Source organism: Balearica regulorum, chromosome 15 (genome assembly GCF_011004875.1).
Source record: "Balearica regulorum gibbericeps isolate bBalReg1 chromosome 15, bBalReg1.pri, whole genome shotgun sequence".
Lineage (NCBI taxonomy): Eukaryota > Metazoa > Chordata > Aves > Gruiformes > Gruidae > Balearica > Balearica regulorum.
In genome coordinates, this window is record NC_046198.1 from 9582502 (window position 1) to 9603877 (window position 21376).

General features: G+C 44.1%; 1 protein-coding gene across 1 annotated transcript in view; it reads right to left on the bottom strand.

Moving 5' to 3' along the window:
• The window catches only part of LMF1 (lipase maturation factor 1), a 204601-nt gene that overhangs the window by 165578 nt on the left and 17647 nt on the right, over positions 1–21376 (bottom strand). Inside the window, exon 3 of the mRNA XM_075767498.1 lies at positions 13712–13722. Within this exon, the coding sequence (XP_075623613.1) occupies positions 13712–13722 (11 nt within the window). The remainder of the gene's footprint in view (positions 1–13711; positions 13723–21376) is intronic.

Sequence of the window (21376 nt, forward strand, 5' to 3'; positions counted from 1 at the left end):
GTGATAACAAATGGCTGTCCCACAGCCACAGCGGCCCGTCACTCCCATCGCCAACAGCCTTCCTCCTGCAGCTGCGAGGCCGAGCAGAGACATCACACGGGGGAACTGAGCTCTGCCACGCGCTCCAGCTCTCGATTCGAGAATAACAGCATTACCTCAGCAATTCGAAACAAGGGACAAGAACGATTTCCCCATCGGTTCCTACCCCTCATCCTTCACCTTTCCCCACTGCTCCTTTCCCCGAGAGGAGCCTTCCCAACATCTCCTCCCTACGCTGCATCCAGATTGCTCACTGCTTATTCACTGCACGGCTTGTTTATTCCCTGCACACACACACACACTCTTTTTTGGGGGGATCATCCTTGCTCTCTCCTTTCACCCTTCCCATACAAAAGCACCACCCTATTTCTGAGGAACTGCAGGATGACTTTTCCCCTCGGTCCCGCTGCTCAAGCTCCCAGGCAGATCTCCACCACGTGCAATTCTGGTCAATTCTGCACCAGCCCCAACCCCTCCTTTGCAGGGGAAAAAAAGTCCGTATCTGTTGAAGGCAGACGGCTGGGTGGTGACAGCAGACCAGGCTGGAGCTGCAGGACCTATTCCTGACTTTGCCATTTCCCACCCATCCCTGGAAGCCATCCCTGCAGGGGTTTTGGCAGGCAGGTTGGAGCCCAGCCTGCCCACGCAGCCAGCGAGCTGGCCAGCCCCAGGGAGGTTGAGCAATCCTTGTTGTGAGGCTCGGTCTGCACGGCTGAAACTGCAGCCTGCTGCTCGGGGTTCCTGCTCCTTCCCGCTCGCAGAAACGAAGGGCTCCATCCTACAGGTTTTCCAGCCGAGTTTGAGGTTAGTTGCTGAATCGGACACGACCCAGCATGGCTCAAACATAAAACAAAAGAGAAAATTACCCCTGATAAATGTTCACAATAAATGGTAAATTAAGAAATAACCTCATAAACCTCCCCACCTCAGCTACCTGCTCCACTAAAACCTTCAGCTGCTTAGTCCACTTTTAATGGTAGTTTAATCACCTAATAGCCTGCAAGTATAGGACAGAAATCAAAATCCCACTACTAAAACGCTGTTATTTTAGGCACTGGGCCTTAACCAAGTAGCAACCTCTCGCTCTTACGTAGCGGCTTTACGTAACGGCCTGGGAGCACCCTGGGGAAAGCTTATCCCCATCCGATGTCACGGGAAACAGGATGCAGAAGATGCAGTTAATGCGCACGAGGCAAGCGGGACCACGGCTCACCCCCCTCCCCACCGGTAACACAGCCTGCGTGCTCCCCACGACAGGTACGTACCCTTGGGGACGGACCACCTCCTTCAGGCGATAAGCCTTCTGCTCGGTGAGGACAGGAGCCGCTTTTGCTCCTTCCGAGACGATAAAGCCGGGCATCACGCGCCTTCCTCTTGCCCTCCCGGCCGGCACACCTGCGGCTCACGGGCCAGCACCCTCTCCGGCTTTGCTACCGGCAGCTTTCCTGCCATTCAAGGGTTTTCCTAGAGGGATTATGACTCAGAGATAATTTTGGCATGCATGCGGGCACCCCTCCACACAAAAGGATATGAAAATACAAGAGAATTGCAATAAGAGCGCCAACTGTTCTGAATCAAGGCATGAGAGCCAAGGTACAGCAGAGATTTCAGTGCTGGAAATCGCAGGGTGGAATTTACTTTGAAATCCTGACACTTATCTCTTTTGACTAACATAAAATATGTACCTTGGCTCACGCTCACTTCCTATATATGACTGGGAAGAGGATGGCTTAACACTGCGGTTTTACCCAGTTTAGAAACGGAAAAGAAACCCATGAGAAAATTATTTCGCTAGACTAAAAATAAATAAATGAATCAAATTTTTTAAGAGTTTAATGGAACATGGTGGATCCAACGAGGAGGCGGTCAGAAGTATTTGGCTAGGTAGCATTCTCCTTAAACCAAAACTGATAGCATAGAACTGTAGCACTCAAGCGCTAGTATGGTATTTAAGAAAATAAGGGCATCCCACTCAGCAACGTGCTGAAGCACAGGGGGCTCAGCAGGAAGCAGATGCATCAGCTTCGACTTCTGCTCAAAGATGCCACAAACCATGTAAAAACACACAAGATATTTCAACTCCCATTGCTGCAGTAAATTCCTTACAGTCAAACAAGATGCTCTGGGGACAGTAAGAAAACTGGCAGCTCTGAGGCTCAAGCTCCCTGACCCGGTATCTTTGAGGCACCACTCGATACAATTCAACAGCACAGCACACACCTTTCCCTGCACACCCTCTGTTTTGTTTCAAATTTTGCACATTCGCTCCTGGAATGATTTTATCCAAAATCTGAAGTTTCAGATGATGCTCAAGAACGCAGTCAAATCCCATGAAGTTTACAAAGATACAGGTTTTAAATGATGCTAAGTCATTAAACGTTTTCTTCACACGAATCAGTCTGTCTGCTCCCATTTAAATCTGGAGAGAGGAAAGGAAATGCAGTATTTCTGGATGCTAATAACCTACAGATTTGATCTTAATTCAACTTTGAAGTGCTGCACAGTTCCATTTTTCCACATGCACAAACACACTAGTGCAAGTGCTTTTTGTTATAAGCGCAACTGATGTCTAAATTTCTATATACTAAATCTCTCTGAACTATGACACACTTTTTTCTAATTTAAAGATAGCAAGACAAAACGAGTTTCAACAATTTCAGAAACGCTGACTTTATTTTTCTGATCCAGAAATCTGTTCAAACCAATGCAGTTTCACAAATAATCTCCATTTCAAGGAAGTGACATTTTTGGACAAAGGAACTTTAAGAAGAAATCCATACATGGCTCCATTCATGCGGCCACTCACTTTTGCATCAATTTCTGCAAAGACAGCGAAGAGCGACAGCTTGTTCCCGGCTCCGGGGAGATCAAGGAGTCCAAGTCTTAGAGGAAGATCAAACTTGACCTCTGGCTCTCACTCCATTACCCAACGCCAGTACTTCTACCAGTCTTTATACAGGGAGTGAACACAGAAAATGCAATAAACTTCAAAATACAGACTTGTGAAGAAACACACAGGCTTCAAAAAGGGACTCTGCCGGCATAAATACATTAACCTCTTAGCCCTCAGTAGTGCTGAGCAGTCAAATAAATACCCTTAAAAAGGCGACTTAAAAGAAGGAACCATACACCCCACTCCTCCCACTGCAGTAAGAAAAAGGAGAAAAAAGAAGACAAGAGCACGCTAGGGTACGTGTCCTGAAACCGGCCCTTTGTTTTATTGGTCCAGTCACTGGGTTAATACAGGCTTTTAATGCATGGACAAGAGAAGTCAGTACCGGATACAAACAGGCAGGAACACTGAAGTGTTCTTCCTCCTTCCAAAATGCTGTTTCCATTGCAATGCTGTTACTGCTCCCTCCACATCTGCATTTGAGCAGTTGGGACTGTGAACAGAGACATTTGGGGTACGGTGCAGGTCTGCTGCTGATTCTCCAGACAAATTGCTTTATAAATCCTATCACTGATTAAAAAAGAAAAAATATCTAGACCGTTTAACCTGACCCAAACTGCAGTGTATTTCTGATTCATCAAACATTCCTGATGGAAAGCATCCAAGATCTGTGGACTTCCACCCAAACTTCCACACTCCAGATCAAATTCAGAACAAAGGAAGGATGAAGAAAATACCAATAGAGTTGGAGTCCTTAAAAAGGGCCCATACTCTCACTGACCTTCCTCAGAGGCCCCCACAAAACTTCCTTTTGCTGCCCTGAGATGCCAAGTCCCAAGACCACAACCCTTTAATTTGTAATTCTACTATATACCTTGGGAACATCGAACTGGACTCATCATCCCCAAGAAGAATGGTGCTCCAAAACTTCACATTCAGAGCTGTAATCATCCTCTATAAATTACTGCCATAAAGCTTTTATGTGATATATATCAGGTCAGAAAAAGGGCATTTGAATGGTTAACCAGACAGATAAATCAGATGCACGTTAGAAATGACAGTGTGGTTAATGAAAAATAAAACCGGCAGCAGTTCCTTGGATGTCCTTCAGTTTATTATTATTATTCAGGGGTTATTCTGCACATCAAGGTTTATTTAACTTCAGAAAAATAGAAAAATAAAACTTGCTCTCCCATGCCAGACTTGAACTTTTGATCGAAGCATGCCTTGAAGACAACTCTGCCCATCTCTCATCCTCCTTCCATCAAAAGCCTGGCGATCTCTCAATGAATTTAAACAGCACCTTGCTGAGAAGTGTCAGCCTGTTGAAGCCAACACTGTCATGGAGCTAATCCATTGTTTTCACTGGATTCTCACCAACTTGTCTTTCTCGCTAAAAATCAAAAAAACTTTACTATCTCCCACTTTTGAGGTGTAGAATGCTTTTATGTTGGCCTTCTGGCTTGCAAGACATACTTGCTAGAACCGACTGCTTTCTACACGGAAAAAACAAGTAGATGGACTATGCCTGGGCTGTACTGACTCTTGGCATCTATGACAACTGGCAAATAACGCGGGGACAACAAGAGTGCCATTATTCCTGCTTGGCAGCTCGCAGCAGCACACTCAAGATCCTTCAAGCATGGTAACACATAGGTGAGCGCTACGGCCAGAAAGAAGATACTGTTCAGAAACAGAAAACCCAGCAGTAACCCATAAATGAGGTGAAGACATAAAATAAAGCCTAGTCCTTTGGAATTGCCTAAGCACTTAACAACATCCTATTTCAAACAGTTGTCCGAGTTTTGGTTTTGTTTTTAAAAACAGAGCAAAAGGAAAAAATAATCACATAGTGCAGTATTTACAGGAACAATTTTGTGGCTATTGTACAAGGCTAGCCTTGCTGAAAGACTTTGCTCCAGTTTTGCTGAGGGAAAACTCACGCTTTTGTGTGATTCAGTCAGAACAACCAAAAGAGGGAGAACCAACAACTCCCAACAGTCACTACAACTACTGCAACCTCTTGCTAACTCACACCGTGAGCAAGGTCAGAGCGGTCGTACCTGCCTGGTCACCTTTCGGAAAACCGTCTGTGCTGTAGGACACGGATGGTGGCTCTGCAGATGGCACCCTCGTCCGCGCTGCACCTCGCTGTTGAATCCGTCCCGAATCCGAGCACACCCAGCAGTCCACAGGGCTGGGCAGGTGAACTCCGCTTTTCTGAATGATGCGCAAAACTCAGGATCTTATCACGAGGGTCATTAAAATTCCCACAGGCTTTTCTGAGGGATCTGGGGAATTAATCATACCCTCTCCTGACCACACTCCAATTGGAGTAATTACATTCGACCTTCTTAAACCCCCCCAAACAAGTGGGCATCGTGTTCAGGTTACCCCGTTTCACACAGTGCGCCATCCCTGTGTGTTATTAGACGGCGAAGCAGTGGCAGCCTCACGGCGGTGGGCAGCATTTCCCTTGCCTATCGTGCACTTGGAACAAGCTTTATTCTTTGGCAAAAAAATGCCTTTTTTTTTTTTTTTTTTTTTTACACAAACAAGTAGCAATCAGTCCAAGCTGGGATGTTTGGACATAAGTCAAATCCTCCTCAAGAATTTGAGCATGATCAGAGCCAGTGCCTTTGTTCAGATACACCTCTCTACAAAAAAGGCTACTATAAAGTTGGTTGTTTTTTGGGTTTTGTTATTGTTGTTTTATTTTTTAAAGAAATGAGCTGGCATTTTTATTAACCCTAATCTTGTTTTCACTTTTGCACAGGAAGCTGCAACAGAGAACGCTGCACAAAGTCACAAGTTTAATGGAAAGGTTTAACACAAATCCAACGTAAGCTTAGGATAGCAGATAACGGAGACACTAATGCAAGATAAGGAGAACAAGTGCTGGCTTTATAATGCACACAAGTGAACTCAGTCCCAAACTGTTCAGGTATATTTGTGAATAGGTGCACTCTTACATACTTATAGCAATTAATCGAACTGCGTTGTCTTTCTCCTAGTACAAAGATGCCCACATTTAAAATAAATACCCACATATACAAATTTTTGCTTGTTAGAACCTTGTTAAAAGGATAAAAATCTAAGCAGACATTAATACCATTGCAGTCAGCACATTAAATCCTTCCCTTATAAAGGGGGAAAAGCACCCAAAAGCACCCAAAAAGGGAAGAATTTCAGGAGAAAACATGGAGGTTATGAAGCTTTGAATACAATACCCTTGCCATTTGCACACAGACTTGCAAAAACAGAAGCTATGATTATAATTGCAAATTACTACACCTGCTCCAGTCAAACTGGGCATCGCAGCTTGATCTGTGTGATAGCATCCAAGCGCTCGCCAGAGATGCAGCGCTCGCGTGCAAGCCCAACGCCAACCGAACAACGGGGCTGTCCGTGGCCACGGCTGCCAAAGACAGAGGCTTCTGCAGCCTCGGGCGGGCCGTGCCCATTTTTGAAGCACACATTGAACAAAATACCCTGTAACTCACTGCATCCCAAAACCCATACACAACATCTGTGCTACCAGACCTTCAAGATCTTTTTTTTTTTTTTTCCACTATGTTTAGTTCCTGCAGCTTTCTGCCCACAACAGAGGTTTCCAGGCAGACTAGACACATCATTAACACACACACACACACCCATTTTGCGTTCCCACCATACTTTTAATCTGAGGTTTCAAAGAGATGCAGCAATTCAGCTATCCCTCACGTCACGTATTGCTCCATGTCCATGGCTACTCACTGTAATGACTTTATAAAGGCTTTTGGCTTTTATGCCGTTATATGCCAGCTGCAGGAGGGCCAATGACAACAAATCCGTAATATGGGAAGAACATCCTTGACCTAGTCCAAAGTCAAGACACTGACTGTCCACTGAAACCTTTTGGGAATAATTTTAACTGAAACAGTAAACCTTCTCATAACTGATGCCATGCACCATGCAGCACTGCATTGCTGCTCCACCAAGAGCTAAAAGCTTAGTGTAAGTACCACAGACTGAAATAGGAGATAAGTCTCTTAGCCACACCAACAACATTTACTTGTCTTCTAATTGTGGTCAATGTTCTTCCAAACTATGGGAGACAAGGATCCAACTTCTCTGCTTGAAATTAAATATTTGACCCAGTCCAATATTAAATATTGGACCCAGTCCAATTTGCCTTTTTCTGAGGAAAAGCTCTGCCTGCAAAAAGCATTTTTGTTTGTTTCCTTTTTATTAAGGCTAGGACAAACGTCAGTCACAAGAGCTGTGGAGAAACAATTTGCTTAGGGAAAGGGTTTCCCAGTTTCTGCAAGACCAGCGTTCCCATTCCACCCACTTACATTCCTGTACTAAGAGAAAATAAAATCACATCCGCAGGCCAGTCATCGGTTACACAGGTCGACATCCAGGCAATACGGCAAACGGCTGAAAGAAAATTACTTGCACAGAAAGATCTCGTTTGAAGAAGTTATGCACTCATTCCAGCACCACCATTTACATCAGTCCTTGTTAAGAAGTATTTTATCCCTTAAAATCATTTGCATAATTGCCGCAATCAAAGGCACTACTTTACAGTAATAACTTTAATGGCAGATTTTTCCTTAAACATTCTTTTTAAAAGGTACCTCCCAAGGTTGGTGCATCCATATGCCAGTAAAAATAAAGACAGGAGGTGACACTCTGGAAATACATGGTGTAGAGAGGGACCAGTTGCTTTTTGTTATGTGCTTCGTTTATGGAAAATCATTTTATGATGCTCAAAACACATCCCACAAACTAAGCCTCTGTCACTTAAACAGCAGCCTAGTTGATACATGGGCAACTCCTTGATTAATTTTTTTTTCCTATTAATTTTGATATTTTACTATCTTTAATGTTATTATGGGGGAATCTGGCTTTTTTGCAGGCTAAGACAAGGGCTTGTAAATGAGAGTCTATGTCTCACTCTTCAACTTGCCTTCCCTGATTACAAGTTAGCAACAAAAAACAAAGCCTGACAAGTGCATTCAGTACGTACATCAGTGACTCCCTCGGTGATGTATCATTACTTTGGGGAGGTACCGTTAACACATGGACAGTCATTTCAGCAGCCAGACAACAAAGAAAACCACCAGCAAAACATGAAATACAGCTTACAAGCTTTGTATTATCTCATGCCTTCAGTTCAGTAGTTGCAGACATCTACAAACAGGCAAGCTACTGTGCAAAAAAAATAAAATATATATTTTATATATATATATAAAAGAACTGGAAGTCCCTTCCCCAAAGACCTTGGGGATTCAGGAGACATCACAGGAAGCCTGGAGAAGCAGCCAGGCACATGGATGGGGAGGGAATACATACAAAGTTGATAGGTGCTCAGCACTTTTGGGGCATGGGACTTGCTACAGCAATTATTTGAATGTATAGGAGCTCTGGCCAGCTTTTCTCAGCTTCATGGAGACACGAGCACAAGAAAACAAAGATAGTGGCTGCAGGGCTTCAGTAGCATTGTAAAGTTTATTTTTAAGATGGGCAAGAGCCACTGGTCTAGTTTTGAATGTAAAGTATGGACTTAAAGCAAACAGGAAGTTAGCAGCAGAAGCCAGCCAGGATTTCTACCCTCTAGCACCTGTGTGCTGTCCTGAGGTTTGCATCCTCCAGATAACACAAACTTCACTTCAAACCCGGGGGTGCTGCACCAACGCAGCTGCATCACCGAGTTGATGCTGGGATGCTCCTCACGGGATGCTTAACCAGGGCCCCGGGAGCATCACAGCTTTGTCCCAGTGGGCTCCACGCCCCGACTGTAGGGCAGCTCCTTCCCCAGGCGGCAGCAGCAGCAGAAGACTTTGGAGCAACACTTCCACTTAATTGAGGTTCTCAAACGAGTCAGGCCTGAATGAAGGCACATTGCCCTTTAACACAGTTCTAATTACATTAAACCGAAATGCTTTCGTGAACATGGAGAAAGGCTGGGGAGAGAATCAGACAAGCTATAAATTAAAGCAGAGGATATGAATACCATGCAAGCTGCAGTGTTAGGGTTAACGTGGGTCTGGAAACAGTTTAGTGAAAACCTGGTGTGGCTAGGGGCCAGCTCCGAGTTTAGTTGCTTTGGGCTAATCGTTTCCTTCAGGCAGGCTACTCTAGCACACTAATAGGTTTTAATAAAAACTTCCAATTGGGCCAGTAAACCCCTCATTAAGCTGTTTTTAAAGCATGAATTTAAGAGCGGCGAGGGTAAAAGGTCACGAGGAGTATTTAATTCACAACGGCTGGCAAAAGGTGCTGTTGTGATTGAAAACACCAGAGTTCAAGTGTCCAGGGCCACATAAACATCCGACTCTGTCACTAGACCTGGTTAAGTGACAGCTTGAAAAATAGATTTAATAAGACAGAGAGAAAAGTTTCCCACTCTTACACGAGAAATAGGAACAGCAGATCACAATATTAGCCAGGAACAGTCAGTAAGCAGCCCCGTCCCTCCCATCTCGGCATGGGGGGGGAGGATGAATAAATAGCAGCCTATGGCCATCTGGGTGTTCAACCCTGCAGCGATTCCCAGGGGCTTGCTGGGACACTCACGCCACAGCTCCGTAGTCTCCTGCTGTGAACAGAACAAAGTTCTCCGGGAATAACACAGATCAACCCGTCCTCCACGTCCTGCTGCCAGTGTTTCTCCCGCATGCCGTCTGTACAGAGAGCTGCCAGAGTAACAAGTGCCACCGGGTGCTGGCATGATACTTATGTGCTGCCATATGAGAAAGCAAACCTCTGCCAGTGAATCCTCTTACACTTGGGCAACCTCACACCCACCACGCAGAGACTGCAAATGGGTCTGCAGCAATCAGCTGGTTAGCTCTGGGCACAGTTCAGCCCACACACATCCCCATCTCAGTATGCTTTTAAACTAAGCTTTAGACCTGCACTAGTGAAGTTCGACCTCAGTCATTTCGACTTACTCTCGTTTTCTTCCATGACCATAGCACTGTTCACGAGTATAGTGCAACTAATATGAAAACTTTGCCCCTTCCTTGGAAACATGCACTCACAAAGGAGAAACAGCTCAATCTTGTACAGCCAGAACCCCAGCTGTGCACTCTAACATTTAATTTTATGTCAATGCACATCTAAAATTCGAGATCCCTGAAGACCTTTTAAAAGAAAATCCTCCTTGGAACAATTTGCATTGAAGTAAAGAGTGAGGATTTAACAAGTAATGGAGAATTACATACACTCGGTTCTCAACTTTTTATTCTACTTCTAATCAAAACACACTTCATCTTAAATTCTGAGATAATAGATGCAATATAAAATTTGGGGGCAGGCATGGGTATGAACTAAGTTATTTGCTTATTCCATGCTTACAGATAATAGAAAAAAAACCTAGGAGTTTAATTCAACCTTCAGTGATCGTCTTCTCTCCATACCAAAGTTAACAAGAAAGTTTACTGGGAGAGGTAAAAAAAGCTCTTACTTTTAAAATAGGCTTCTAATTCTCGCCATACAGTTGGTCTGCAAAGAGTGCAGAAGCAAGGCTCTCTGGAACAATCCCCAAGGAAACATTTGCTTTGGCTCCAAATAGGACACTTTTGTGCATCAAGAGTCAAATAACATCAGCTGCTTCTCAATCCTTTCAGTTTAATGATCCCATTGATAGCCAAAAGGTAAACAGACACATTTCTGTCTTTTCTGCGTGTTCCTTGCTGGGAATCCAGATTGCTGCTCCGAGAGGTATCCGACAGCCGAGGTGACGATGTGGAGTCAGAATCTCCCTGGACAGTTACATCATTTTCCCACACCACACCTGGATTTTTATGCTGCAGAGAGACATGGCCATTCATTACAACTCACACGATCTTTGCAGCTTTTCTGCAGCTCTGCTTAGCTTCCCACTGGTATCTCATTTGACCAATATCTCAGGACAGACTTAGGGCCATCAAACTCTCTTCTGAATATCTGGGGCTAGAAGAAAGAGGACAAGAAAGCCTGTAAAAGAGCATCATCTTTTTCCAAAGCCTCTGTTAGAATGGAGATAACATATTAAATTGGGCTTCCACTGGGGGGGTGGGAAGTCCTTGGGGGTATCTCAGACAGAAGCATTATCAGGAACTACTGCTCTAGGAGAACACACTCTTGCTCAGAAAGGGTCAGAAACAGCAAAGCTGTCAACACCACCAATCTGCTGAAGCAGCTTTGGTCTCATTCTAAGCCAGGAGAAAAGATGTCTTAATTTTAAAGAAGGATAAAATAACAAGTTGACCTTGCTGGTTCTTTCTAGTCCCAGCACCACAGCTGCAACCTTCAGAGAAAGGGAGACCTGCCATTTCTGGAGCTGAGCCAGGACCAAGGGTGCTGAGCGTGGCCAGCTGGCTCATGGTGGCACACACAGGTCACCAGGGCACCTAGAAAGGGGCTCGAACAGAGGGCCATGGAGGAAAGTCCTTGGTATACCAAAGCTCAAGGAAGAGATTTAGGCTGAGAGTGAAGTTGGCATGAAAGCTCAGCTTTCCAGAAGCAACCTGGCTGCTGGCCCTGCAGGTGTGTTCCACCAAGGACAGGCAGCACATCCATCCATCCATCCCTGAGGCTCCTGGCAGCTTCAGCTCAGCTAAGAAGCAGGGCCATCCAGCATACTCTAGCCAACGAGCAGTCCCACCAGAGTACAGTCCACACTCAAAAACCAGAGCGCTGCACTGCCAAAAGCAGGGAGGAAGAGCGGCCATCAAGTCAGGCACTCCCATCTCCTGGCAGTGAGCCTCGCACGCCTGAGCTGTGCTTAACCACGGGGAGGGACCCAAAGTAAAACCCCCACACGCCCACTGAAACATGCCACGCTACGTCTAAAGCCAAATTTATACCCAAATAACAATAAATAAAGCCGAGAAGTTATTACAGCTCGGCTAATTTCAGAACAGTGCTAACCCCCCGGCTGACACCCGCTCCAGGATTTGCATTGTGGAGCACCTCTTCACCTTTCGAAGATAAATAGTCCAACGCGGTCAGTGCTTTGCACTGCGAAAGCTCTTGCACGGCTGTTTCACAGTTCATTCCCTGAAGTGAGGAGTGTTTTTAATAACTGTTACCTGACAGAAGTAAGAGCAAAGAGCAAAACCTGTGGCAATACCAGTTGATCCCATTTGGCCTAACAGCTTGTTGTTATTTCCAGACTCTGCAGTTCTTTAAAATTCATAGGGACAGCCTGCAGTTTTAATAGAGGCTACCAAAATCCATCCTAAGACGTATCAAAAAAAAGCACACATTTCCTGGAGGGGAATAGGAAACAGTCAGCATTTACAAAGATCTCTCCAGGAATATTTTTTTTTTTTTTAAAGATCTTGCTTTGAAGTAGATGCTACCAAAGAAAAAGGCTTCCAGAGCTCAGCAATATTTAATGTACTTCTACAGCAATGGATGACAATGTTGTTGTTTCAGCTATATTATAACAAAAATATTGTGGTTTTCCTGTATTCTAACAAAAGTAACTCAAGATTTACATCTCATTCATCTTACTCAGAAGTAGCCCTTAAGCCAAAAACAAGGAAGGGAGACCCTACTGCGTACAAAGGACTTTAGTAATCCTCATAGGGTGGCTATCCAGTTGGGACTTAAAGAAAGGCCAAAGAAAGATAAAACACCACTTGCAAAAAGCAGTTTTTCTACAACCATCAGTGAGAGTGGAAAACACACACAGAAGATGAGTAGCTTGAGTTAAAACTAAGATGGGTGTCCTCAGTAACCCACAAAAGTCTGGATTCATATTGTAAAGTCCAGCTGGTTAACATATCCACATCCAAGGCAAAAGTATTATCTAAACCACACAGGAGTGGAAACAATTCTTCACACTCCTCTGCTTCTCCACTTGGTGAAGCACCATCTTAATGATGACACATGCACCAAACCAGTTCATTCACTTACAACTGATTAAAACCATCAATTGGTAAACAGAGAGATGCAATTCCCAGAAGGAGAAGGGGAAGGGCATACTGGGGCATTACTTTTCAAGTCTCCATAATACACAGACACAAAGAGACTTTACCTGTTCTTGTGCCTTATATTAGAATAACCAAATTTCTATTTATGACTGGCTAGTGACAACAAATCCCCTCTTCATCCACACAAAGCCAAAGCATCCTTCTCCACCCACCCACCCAACAGCATGAGCACCAGGCTGAAAGGATGAGAAGACACAGCCAAACAGGCCATTTTAAGACATGCCATGCCAGTACTTTTGATTTTCTGGGATATACACTAGCAGTTTTCCTAATATTTCCTTCCACAGATAGAAACAGGTTTTCTACTGTTTCTACTGGGATTTCTAACTTTCTGTTTAGACTCCAGCTGTGAGCTGGAGTACTGAAAAAAACCCAGCCTGTGCAAAGCACGAATCAACCTCCCAGAAGTGCTATTGGCACCTCACACCAGTGGGAAAGTAGACGATTGAGTAAGAGATTCTTGACGTTCATACAAATCACCAGTGGAGAAGGAATTGGAATTTGGGAGGAACATGTTTCCTCCCAAGGGATGTCCTTCAGACCTCCAAGTGATGCTGTTGGTACTTAGACAACTCTTCCACCAAGTCTCTCTCAGTCTCAATTTACAGAATTTATACCAGTTTTACTGTCCTTAAGGGCACATGGGCAGAAAGAAATTAAATGAAAGGCAGAGGATAGAGACAATAGTAACTTAAATATTTAACAGAGATAGAGAAAGCAAGCTAGAGTAATGTAAAAGCTACATACCCACGAATGCACCAATAAATTATTACTGCAGATTTTTTTCTCATTTTTATTCACTTACCAAAGGAATACCTGCAAAACAAAATGCAGAAAAAGCAAAAAAATTAAAATCCTGGTTGATCAATTGTAGGAACCTATGTTTCATATTAGTTTTAAATAAAACTTCACACATTTTGAGTTTCAAAACACATCTGCTAAGGAGTACAGAAACATGCCTGAGCCACACAACATGCAACTCAAACGTACTGAAGGGAAAATTTCTGCTACCTGGAAACGCAAGAAGAGCAAATTCCCTTATTTCTGGGCAAATTAAGCTGTTATGTAACACTCCAAGCAACTGGCCACCCTTCTTTGGATAAAGCTGCTAACACAGCATACCCAGAATAGACAGCACAGTCCCAAATCACAACAGATACCAGGCTTCACTAAGGGCTGCTCCTCACCCTCTCTCTGACTTGAGAAATCTAGTCGATAGCACAGCTTAACCAGGTTCCACTGCAAGATTATTCATTTACGGTTTTCAAAGCACGCTAAGCACTTCCCAGGCAGAAGACAACAACTGAAGTTGTTAACAATGCAAAGCTCAATGTATACTTCTGCTCTGGTGAAGCCCACACTGCTGCAAAGCAAGAAGCTACTTCTCACAGGTGAACTATTTTTTTTTTTTTTTGCCTTTTTAACATAGAAAAGTATATCACTGTGCCATCTGCCAGCCGAGTGCTGTGCATCAGTTGCTCATCAATCCTCCGTGTCTAAAGAAAAGCAACACGTGCTTACTGTACCATTTTCATGTGAATTTTCTCCACACTCTAGTGCATCATTTAATTTGCTTTTTTAACTGGTCTTCTCATTGAAATTACATTGAGCCTTAGCTACAACCTAGTGATTTTCTGTAAGATTACAAGTTCCAATTAAAAGTAAAATCCAAAGGTTAACAAGTTAAGAAGCTGTTCTTCAACAGACAGCTTGTGTTTACTCCCATGATGGTTTCAATCCCACATCAAGGCTTTATTATTTGTATCTGTAGCATATTACATTGCACTAACAAAAAAAAGCCAAAAAACCCAGAACCCCAAAACAAAAAAAATACCCCAGACTTTTAAAGATTTTCAGAAAGATTTGCTCTTGCTGAAAACGTCTTGAATAGGTGTGCAAATTTTACTCATACACATGTAGTTTGAACAGCTCTAAAAATCCATCAATCTAAATATTTTACTACATATTTAACAACAATTTCATACAAAGCTACTGATGTATAGAGAGCAATAACTTTAAAATGCACAATAAGTTTTAACTTTCTTAATAAAAACAGCTCTTTATAAAGATATCTGTCATTAAGGGCAACCTAACTTCGCTATTCTCCACCACAGTTGTGGTGCAGTTAAACATAAACTTGTACGAATTATTCTTATTTCTTGGCAGAAGTTAAGAACCCCCTGAGGCTCATTTAAAACACACACACAGAGACACACACGAAATGAGGAATTAATAAAATATTGTATTCTTCTGAACCACATTAAGTTTTCTGACGTGTGTCTGTTGCTGATTACATCAATCTAGGCTCCATAACTTGTCATGTGATGACAGGCAAACACTTGTGAATTTATTTCTCTGAAGAAGCCTGCGATACAAATGCCAAGGAAACCAAACCAAATGGCCCACTCCAAATACATAAAAGCAGCAGGGATTCTTGCAAGGATTTTTTTTTTTTTTTTTAATAGGTACAAACACGCAGGTACCCAGTTCCTGCAGACTTCAGGTTGTTGTTTGGAACCTAATTACCATTTTTCCTTTTCAAGGTCCTCTTCCTTGCTTATATGGAGTAAACAGAACTGTTTATTAAATTTTTTTTTTCCCCCTACTGCCTGCCTGGGCATTTGAAGTATCACCCATAGATAACAGCAAGTAAAAACATGGATTTGATTTTGTGGGTTTGGGGGTTTTGGCAAATTTCAGCAGAGTAACTTTTGATCTGCACACTGTCAAAACCAGAAATTTTACAAATTCAAAGTATATTCCATTTGGATTTTCTAAATCAAATTAAAATGTGATGTCATTTCTGTTTTCTGCCTGGAGAAACAATGTAATTAGCCATGACTTGTCGTTAGAGGCAAACTTCATGTCACATTTAGAAAGACTGTAAGTATCAGCTGGGAATCATAAACATCATCAAATATTTGGGTTAAACTGTTTTCACCACATTGTCATGCTGATTAATTCTAGCTCAAGTATATTCCTGGAAAGCAAAAATTGACAACAAAACATACTTTAAACTACATTAAACAACATCACTCCTGATGAAAATACTTTCTGCCATCAGTGCCCGTGGTGGAAGCAGCACGGAGCTGAGCTGGGTTTGCAGACACAGCTCTGCAAGTGCTTCACATGTCTCCACACCATGTGCAGGCACCACTGCGCAAATGAACAGGGAGCTCCCAAACCAACCCAGCAGAAAACATCGCCTTTTTCTTGCGCAAAGCATGCGGGATGATGGTTCCTATTTGCTCAAGGAGGAGGATAAGCAGATAGGCCAGATTTGCCACACCAATTTGCATTCCTTCTCTGCTCACCTACCCCATAGTTACACAGATTATTTAATGCAAGAGTCGTCTGGGACAGGGACTCCTCTTATCAGTCTGTAAAACATGACAAAATTCTATATAGAGTCTATTAAGAATTAGTATTAGAACACAGATAGGAACTTCACATCTATTGATGCTTACTAGGAAAATACATCTGTATTTATAATCCAAGGGGGGAAAAAAAAAAAAAAAAAAGGAAAACAAACCAAAAACACAAACCCAATCCTACCCACCATTCACATCCCAGCAGTGCCCAACACCACAAGATCCTTCCAACTAAACTGACTTCCACAGGCAGGATAATTCCCTGATGCATCCCTAATCTGCAGCTGGTGTTAACAGCTTCTCTCACTGTTCTCCACAGAGAACATCCTCTACAGAAAGTGAACCCAGATGTCAACTTTCATCTCCATTATGAATCTCATTCTCTGGGCTGTATTACTTGGGATGGGGGAAAGGGTATTTGAGTAGTGCAGAGACAGCTTCTATTCTCCATCAGGATATGGCTCCAAAATCTGCTGTAACAAGGTTTCCACAGCAGCACCTCTCCACAATGGAAACCAGGCAGAAGCTACACTGTGAGGTACCCCTTCCCTCTGAAGGGTGGAAATGTGACATATCAACTACCCCGGTCTTACCCCCAGTACCCAGCTGGGGAGAGGAGGAAGCAGGGGACCATCTCCCCAGGAGACAGCAGCGGCCTCAGACTGCAGCAGGCAATGGACACACAACTGGCAGAGTGAGGAGCTTGCTTCCAAAATTTCAGTAACAGGGAAAGCTGGATGAGTTGCTTGCCATAAATCCAGGCATTGCATTAGAGGAGGAAAAAAAGGGCTAAGTCATGGAAGTATAGAAAATATGGAAAATCCACCTGCCCCAAGACAGGACAGACTATGAAAATCACCTCTGACAGATGCCTGCCTAAGCAGTGATGGAGACTCCACCTCTCTCTCCAGGTATTCAGCCTAGTGTTCCTCCATAGTTCATTTAGAAGGCTTTTCCTTACATTTAACATGTATCTTCCTTTCCAGCATGTAAACCAACAGCTTCTTGTCCTATCCACGTGAAGACAGTCAACACAGAACAGCTACTTTCCATCCCCTCTGCTGCTCTCACATGCTTGAAGATCTTTGTCTCCTTTCCCAGTTTTCCTTTCTCTCAACTAATCAAACTCAGTTCCTTCAACTTTTCACCACAACAGGCCACTTTCCTCCCTGTCGTCAAGGCTTGTGCCTCCTCTCTGCCCAGCACGGGGCCACAGCCACTTCCAGCGCAACGTGACAACCAGACACAAGATGCTGGCTGACACCTCCCTAGCTCTGAGAAGTGGAAAACCTCATCCATGGCTGTCTTGCACATGATGGTCCTAAAAGTTACTGGTTTACGTGCCTGAAAGCTTGCTTGGTGAACCACAATATACCAACCAAATTAAAGCTGTAAACACTTCAGGACAAAAAACCCCCCATCTTTTCAATGTATATATATGAACAGTACCTGGCACCTGGGGATCCACTTCCTCAACACACTGCCTCAAAACAAAGAAGCCAGTTGGCAAACATCACTGAGACAGAGTCCATCAAAATGAGATGACAGAGTTAGTCTAGTGCACCATTAGTTTCAGAACATCATTAACTTGTTCTGAAAAGTGCGGGGGTAAGAAACATTTTTGACAGCTGGTTTCAGTTGCTGCCAAGCCTTTAGTATTGCACAGCGGTCGTGGGGGGAGGAAATAAGCTAGAATGGTAGTAAATGAAACCACTCGTCTGGTTTCTGGATTCACTTTATTGTGGTCACAGATCTCTAAAAACTGGGATTCTGCACTCTGTAATTACAACATCCACATTTAAATGGAAGGAACAGGGATAACATTAAAAAAAGAGTGCCCGGGGATGAGGTTTACTCCTCAGTTTGCACGTGGTGCTGGGAAAGGTGCCTGAGCAGAGCTGGAGCCAACCAGCGGATGAGGAACGGTTCGGCCGCCCTCCTGGCGCCACGCCGGGTGCTCGCACCCACGCCCACCCTGCGCAGCCGCGACGCGGTCGGGCACCGTCGCACGGCTCTCCCCACGGCTGAGCCAGCGGCAGCTCCCAGGCGGCAAGTCATCGAAGCACTGCTTCATCTTCCCCTTGCAAGGCAGGGAACCAGGCTCAGTTAAGAGACCAAATGTGAATTACCCAACTAAGCCCCGGCACTCGCCCGCTGTTCTGTCTGTGCTTATTTCCAAAGCTAAAAATTATTACAAGCCCTGGCTTACGCGACTGCAGAATTTGCCAAACTCAAGTGAAGTTTGCTTTGGTTAAATCCTTCCAGTGCCAAAACCAGATGCTGAAGTGGCAGCCTCGGGAACCCTACTCTGAGCTGCTCCTTAAGCCGGATGGTGAGTCCAAGGCAGGAAAGGTGAGAACAGGAGCTGGCAGCAGGAAGGCGACTGCAGCAGCACCACAGCTCCTCTGACCCGCTTCATCCCGCCGGAGCACCAGGCTGCCCAGACCTGCCAAAATCACTGCATTTCCCTAGGCAGAAATAAACTTGAAAAGCACATGCACAGCAAGTGGAAACAGACACTGATGGAAAATAAAGGGGTCAGCATCAGCTTGAACATGTTCAAGCCCTAGAACAAGAGGTCAGTCCCGCTGCGGTGTCTTGGTGCACATGCATGCACGCGGAGGCAGCACAAAATGAGTGCTGCAAGCCACCTTCTTCAGGACCAGCAAGTAGAAAGGTTTTATATTTCTGCTGCCAGCATGCTGGCAGGTAAAATCTCAGAAAAACTGCATTTCAGTAATTCCATTCCTTGATTAAAAAAAAAAAGTCATTTAATTGCATTAATTAATCTCTCCAAAGGTTGGCCCCTCACTGCCAACCATTCTGCAAACTGAGTGCAATTCCACATTAAACGAAGAAGCCTGCAGCAAGGCTACAGGTTTCAGTGAAAGCACAGTCATTTCCTCTACACTCAGTTCATAAAGACATGAGTTATTCTAATGCAAGATTCCACCTACTTTCTACCACAGACCCTTCCCCCAAGAGAGCTTGCTTGCTCCTGCAGTCACTTGCCTCCTCTTCTCCAGAACAGCGCTGCTGTTGCCACAGACAGGCCTGGAACGTTTCTCCAGTAACATGGTTCAGCCCTGCAAATAACTGGTTGTGGAGTAACCCCAGTCCAGCGATGAGCCGGCACTACTGGTAGCAAACCCTGTTCTCAAGAATAAATTTCTTGATTAAGACCCTTTGGGAAGTTAGTAAACACAGATCCCACCACGGCTTGGACCCTTCCCTAACCCCTGATTGCTTTTCGGCTGTACCAATCACTGTATTAACATTCTTTCCAACCACAGCTGTTTGAGAAGTTAGATGAGTTAAACAACATGAACGTGTGCTGGACCAGACTGGGTGCATGAAGCTATTTGGCAGGTTACAGTTTAAAAAAAAAAAAATCATGAAAAAACCATTATTCATTCTTTCCCTAAATCTTTCAGCTGTGGAATCAATACCCAAGTCTACATACTGAATACAGCTGGCAATTAGATGTGCCAGATAATAAGCAATTAAAAAATATTTGTCTTAGTCTCTGGCAAAGGTCTGTGGTACATCAGACACTGCACAGCCACGCCACTAACCACATAATCTTCTGATAATTTCTTTGCTCTCATTTTCTCATCGGCTGTGATTTGCAGAAGTGACTGGAAGCTAGAGACAGTTTGCGCAAAGGAAACAGTGGGGTGTTATTAACTGTCCATAGAGTATACACAGCTCCCTGCGCAATGGCTTTACCCCATATCTCATTCCAATTGCCGCTGATGATTTAACATGGTCTTCTCATGCAATCAAGTTAGGGGCAGGGGAAGCAGGAAGGAGGTGAAAGAATATCGCTACGTGCCTTTTGCTGACATTTGCTATGCTATCAAAGCATTACGCTCTACGACGTTAAGTTATTTTGTCAGGCTTTCTGCAAAGCGAAGTAGCAGACACACACCGCTGCTTTTCTATGCTCTCCTCATGCCAGATACAGGTAACAGTCCTGACATTTACACAGAAGCGATCACTGGGATCAATACGATAAAAGGTTCTGAACCAGGACTCAGAGGGCAATTCCACGCTGCCTGTTTACCAGAAGGAGCAGGCATCGGGGCAGAAGGAGCGTTGGCTGGCAATGGGACGCTCATGGGAGCAGCACCCCAACACCCGCTGTGGTATGGACATAACGCTACAACCCCTGCACACACCTTAAGGAGACCCTCGGCACAGTGTTCTACTGTAGACAAAGACACAATCTCTTCTACATAAGGTGAATAATTTTTATAGACCTCTGGCTATCTTACAGCAGATTTAAATAAAAAAAAAATTCTCCAAAGGTGCTATTAAGTGAAGCAAAGCCAGTAATTACAGTAAGTCAAAACAACACGTGCAACCAATTAATGTAAAATATTTAAATTCCTCTTTAGTTTCCCTCTTTTTAAACCTATTTAAGATCCTACAGGCAGTTACATTATTTAGATGACATTAATCTTAGAGGCACTACTTGCTACAAAATCAATAGCCTCAGCAGCAATGCTGCAATTTCCATGCTGCAGCTGTTCAAGAAACCCTGGCACGCCATTTTACCAAAGCCGCTTTCTCTCATTTTTCCTGTCGTGTTTCAATGGCAAGTTAAACTTGCCGCGGGTCAGTTCTTCTCCAGGAATATATTCACAGAAGCAAGCAACAACTAGACCTGCTGCGGCCTGAGACCCCACCGAAGCATCCCCTGACAGCCCTTAAAGCTTTTGGCAGCTCTTCTTCTACCGACAGCTCATGCAGATCCTCTCAAATTTATAACATAGCTGGACCTGGCTTCTTAATCAGGTTCATCTCCACCTGCCTTTTCAGTCCACTCAACTCTCACAGACTAATGCATGGCTTTTGGAGTAGATGCGGGCAGAAGCACACTCAAACTTCCTCGGACATCCTATGGCAACCGCGTTCTCTGCTCCTACTTGCCCCTTTAAAGAGACCAAGCTAAATTAATGGCACACACAACCCATTGCCACCTGCATTTAACTCAACCAAAACAAGGAACCTCACACCACAGAGCATGCATTCACAGGTCTTGGGGCCTAAGGAAGGCCAGCCGGCCATGGCATCAATCCCCTCCTTCCCAGCCA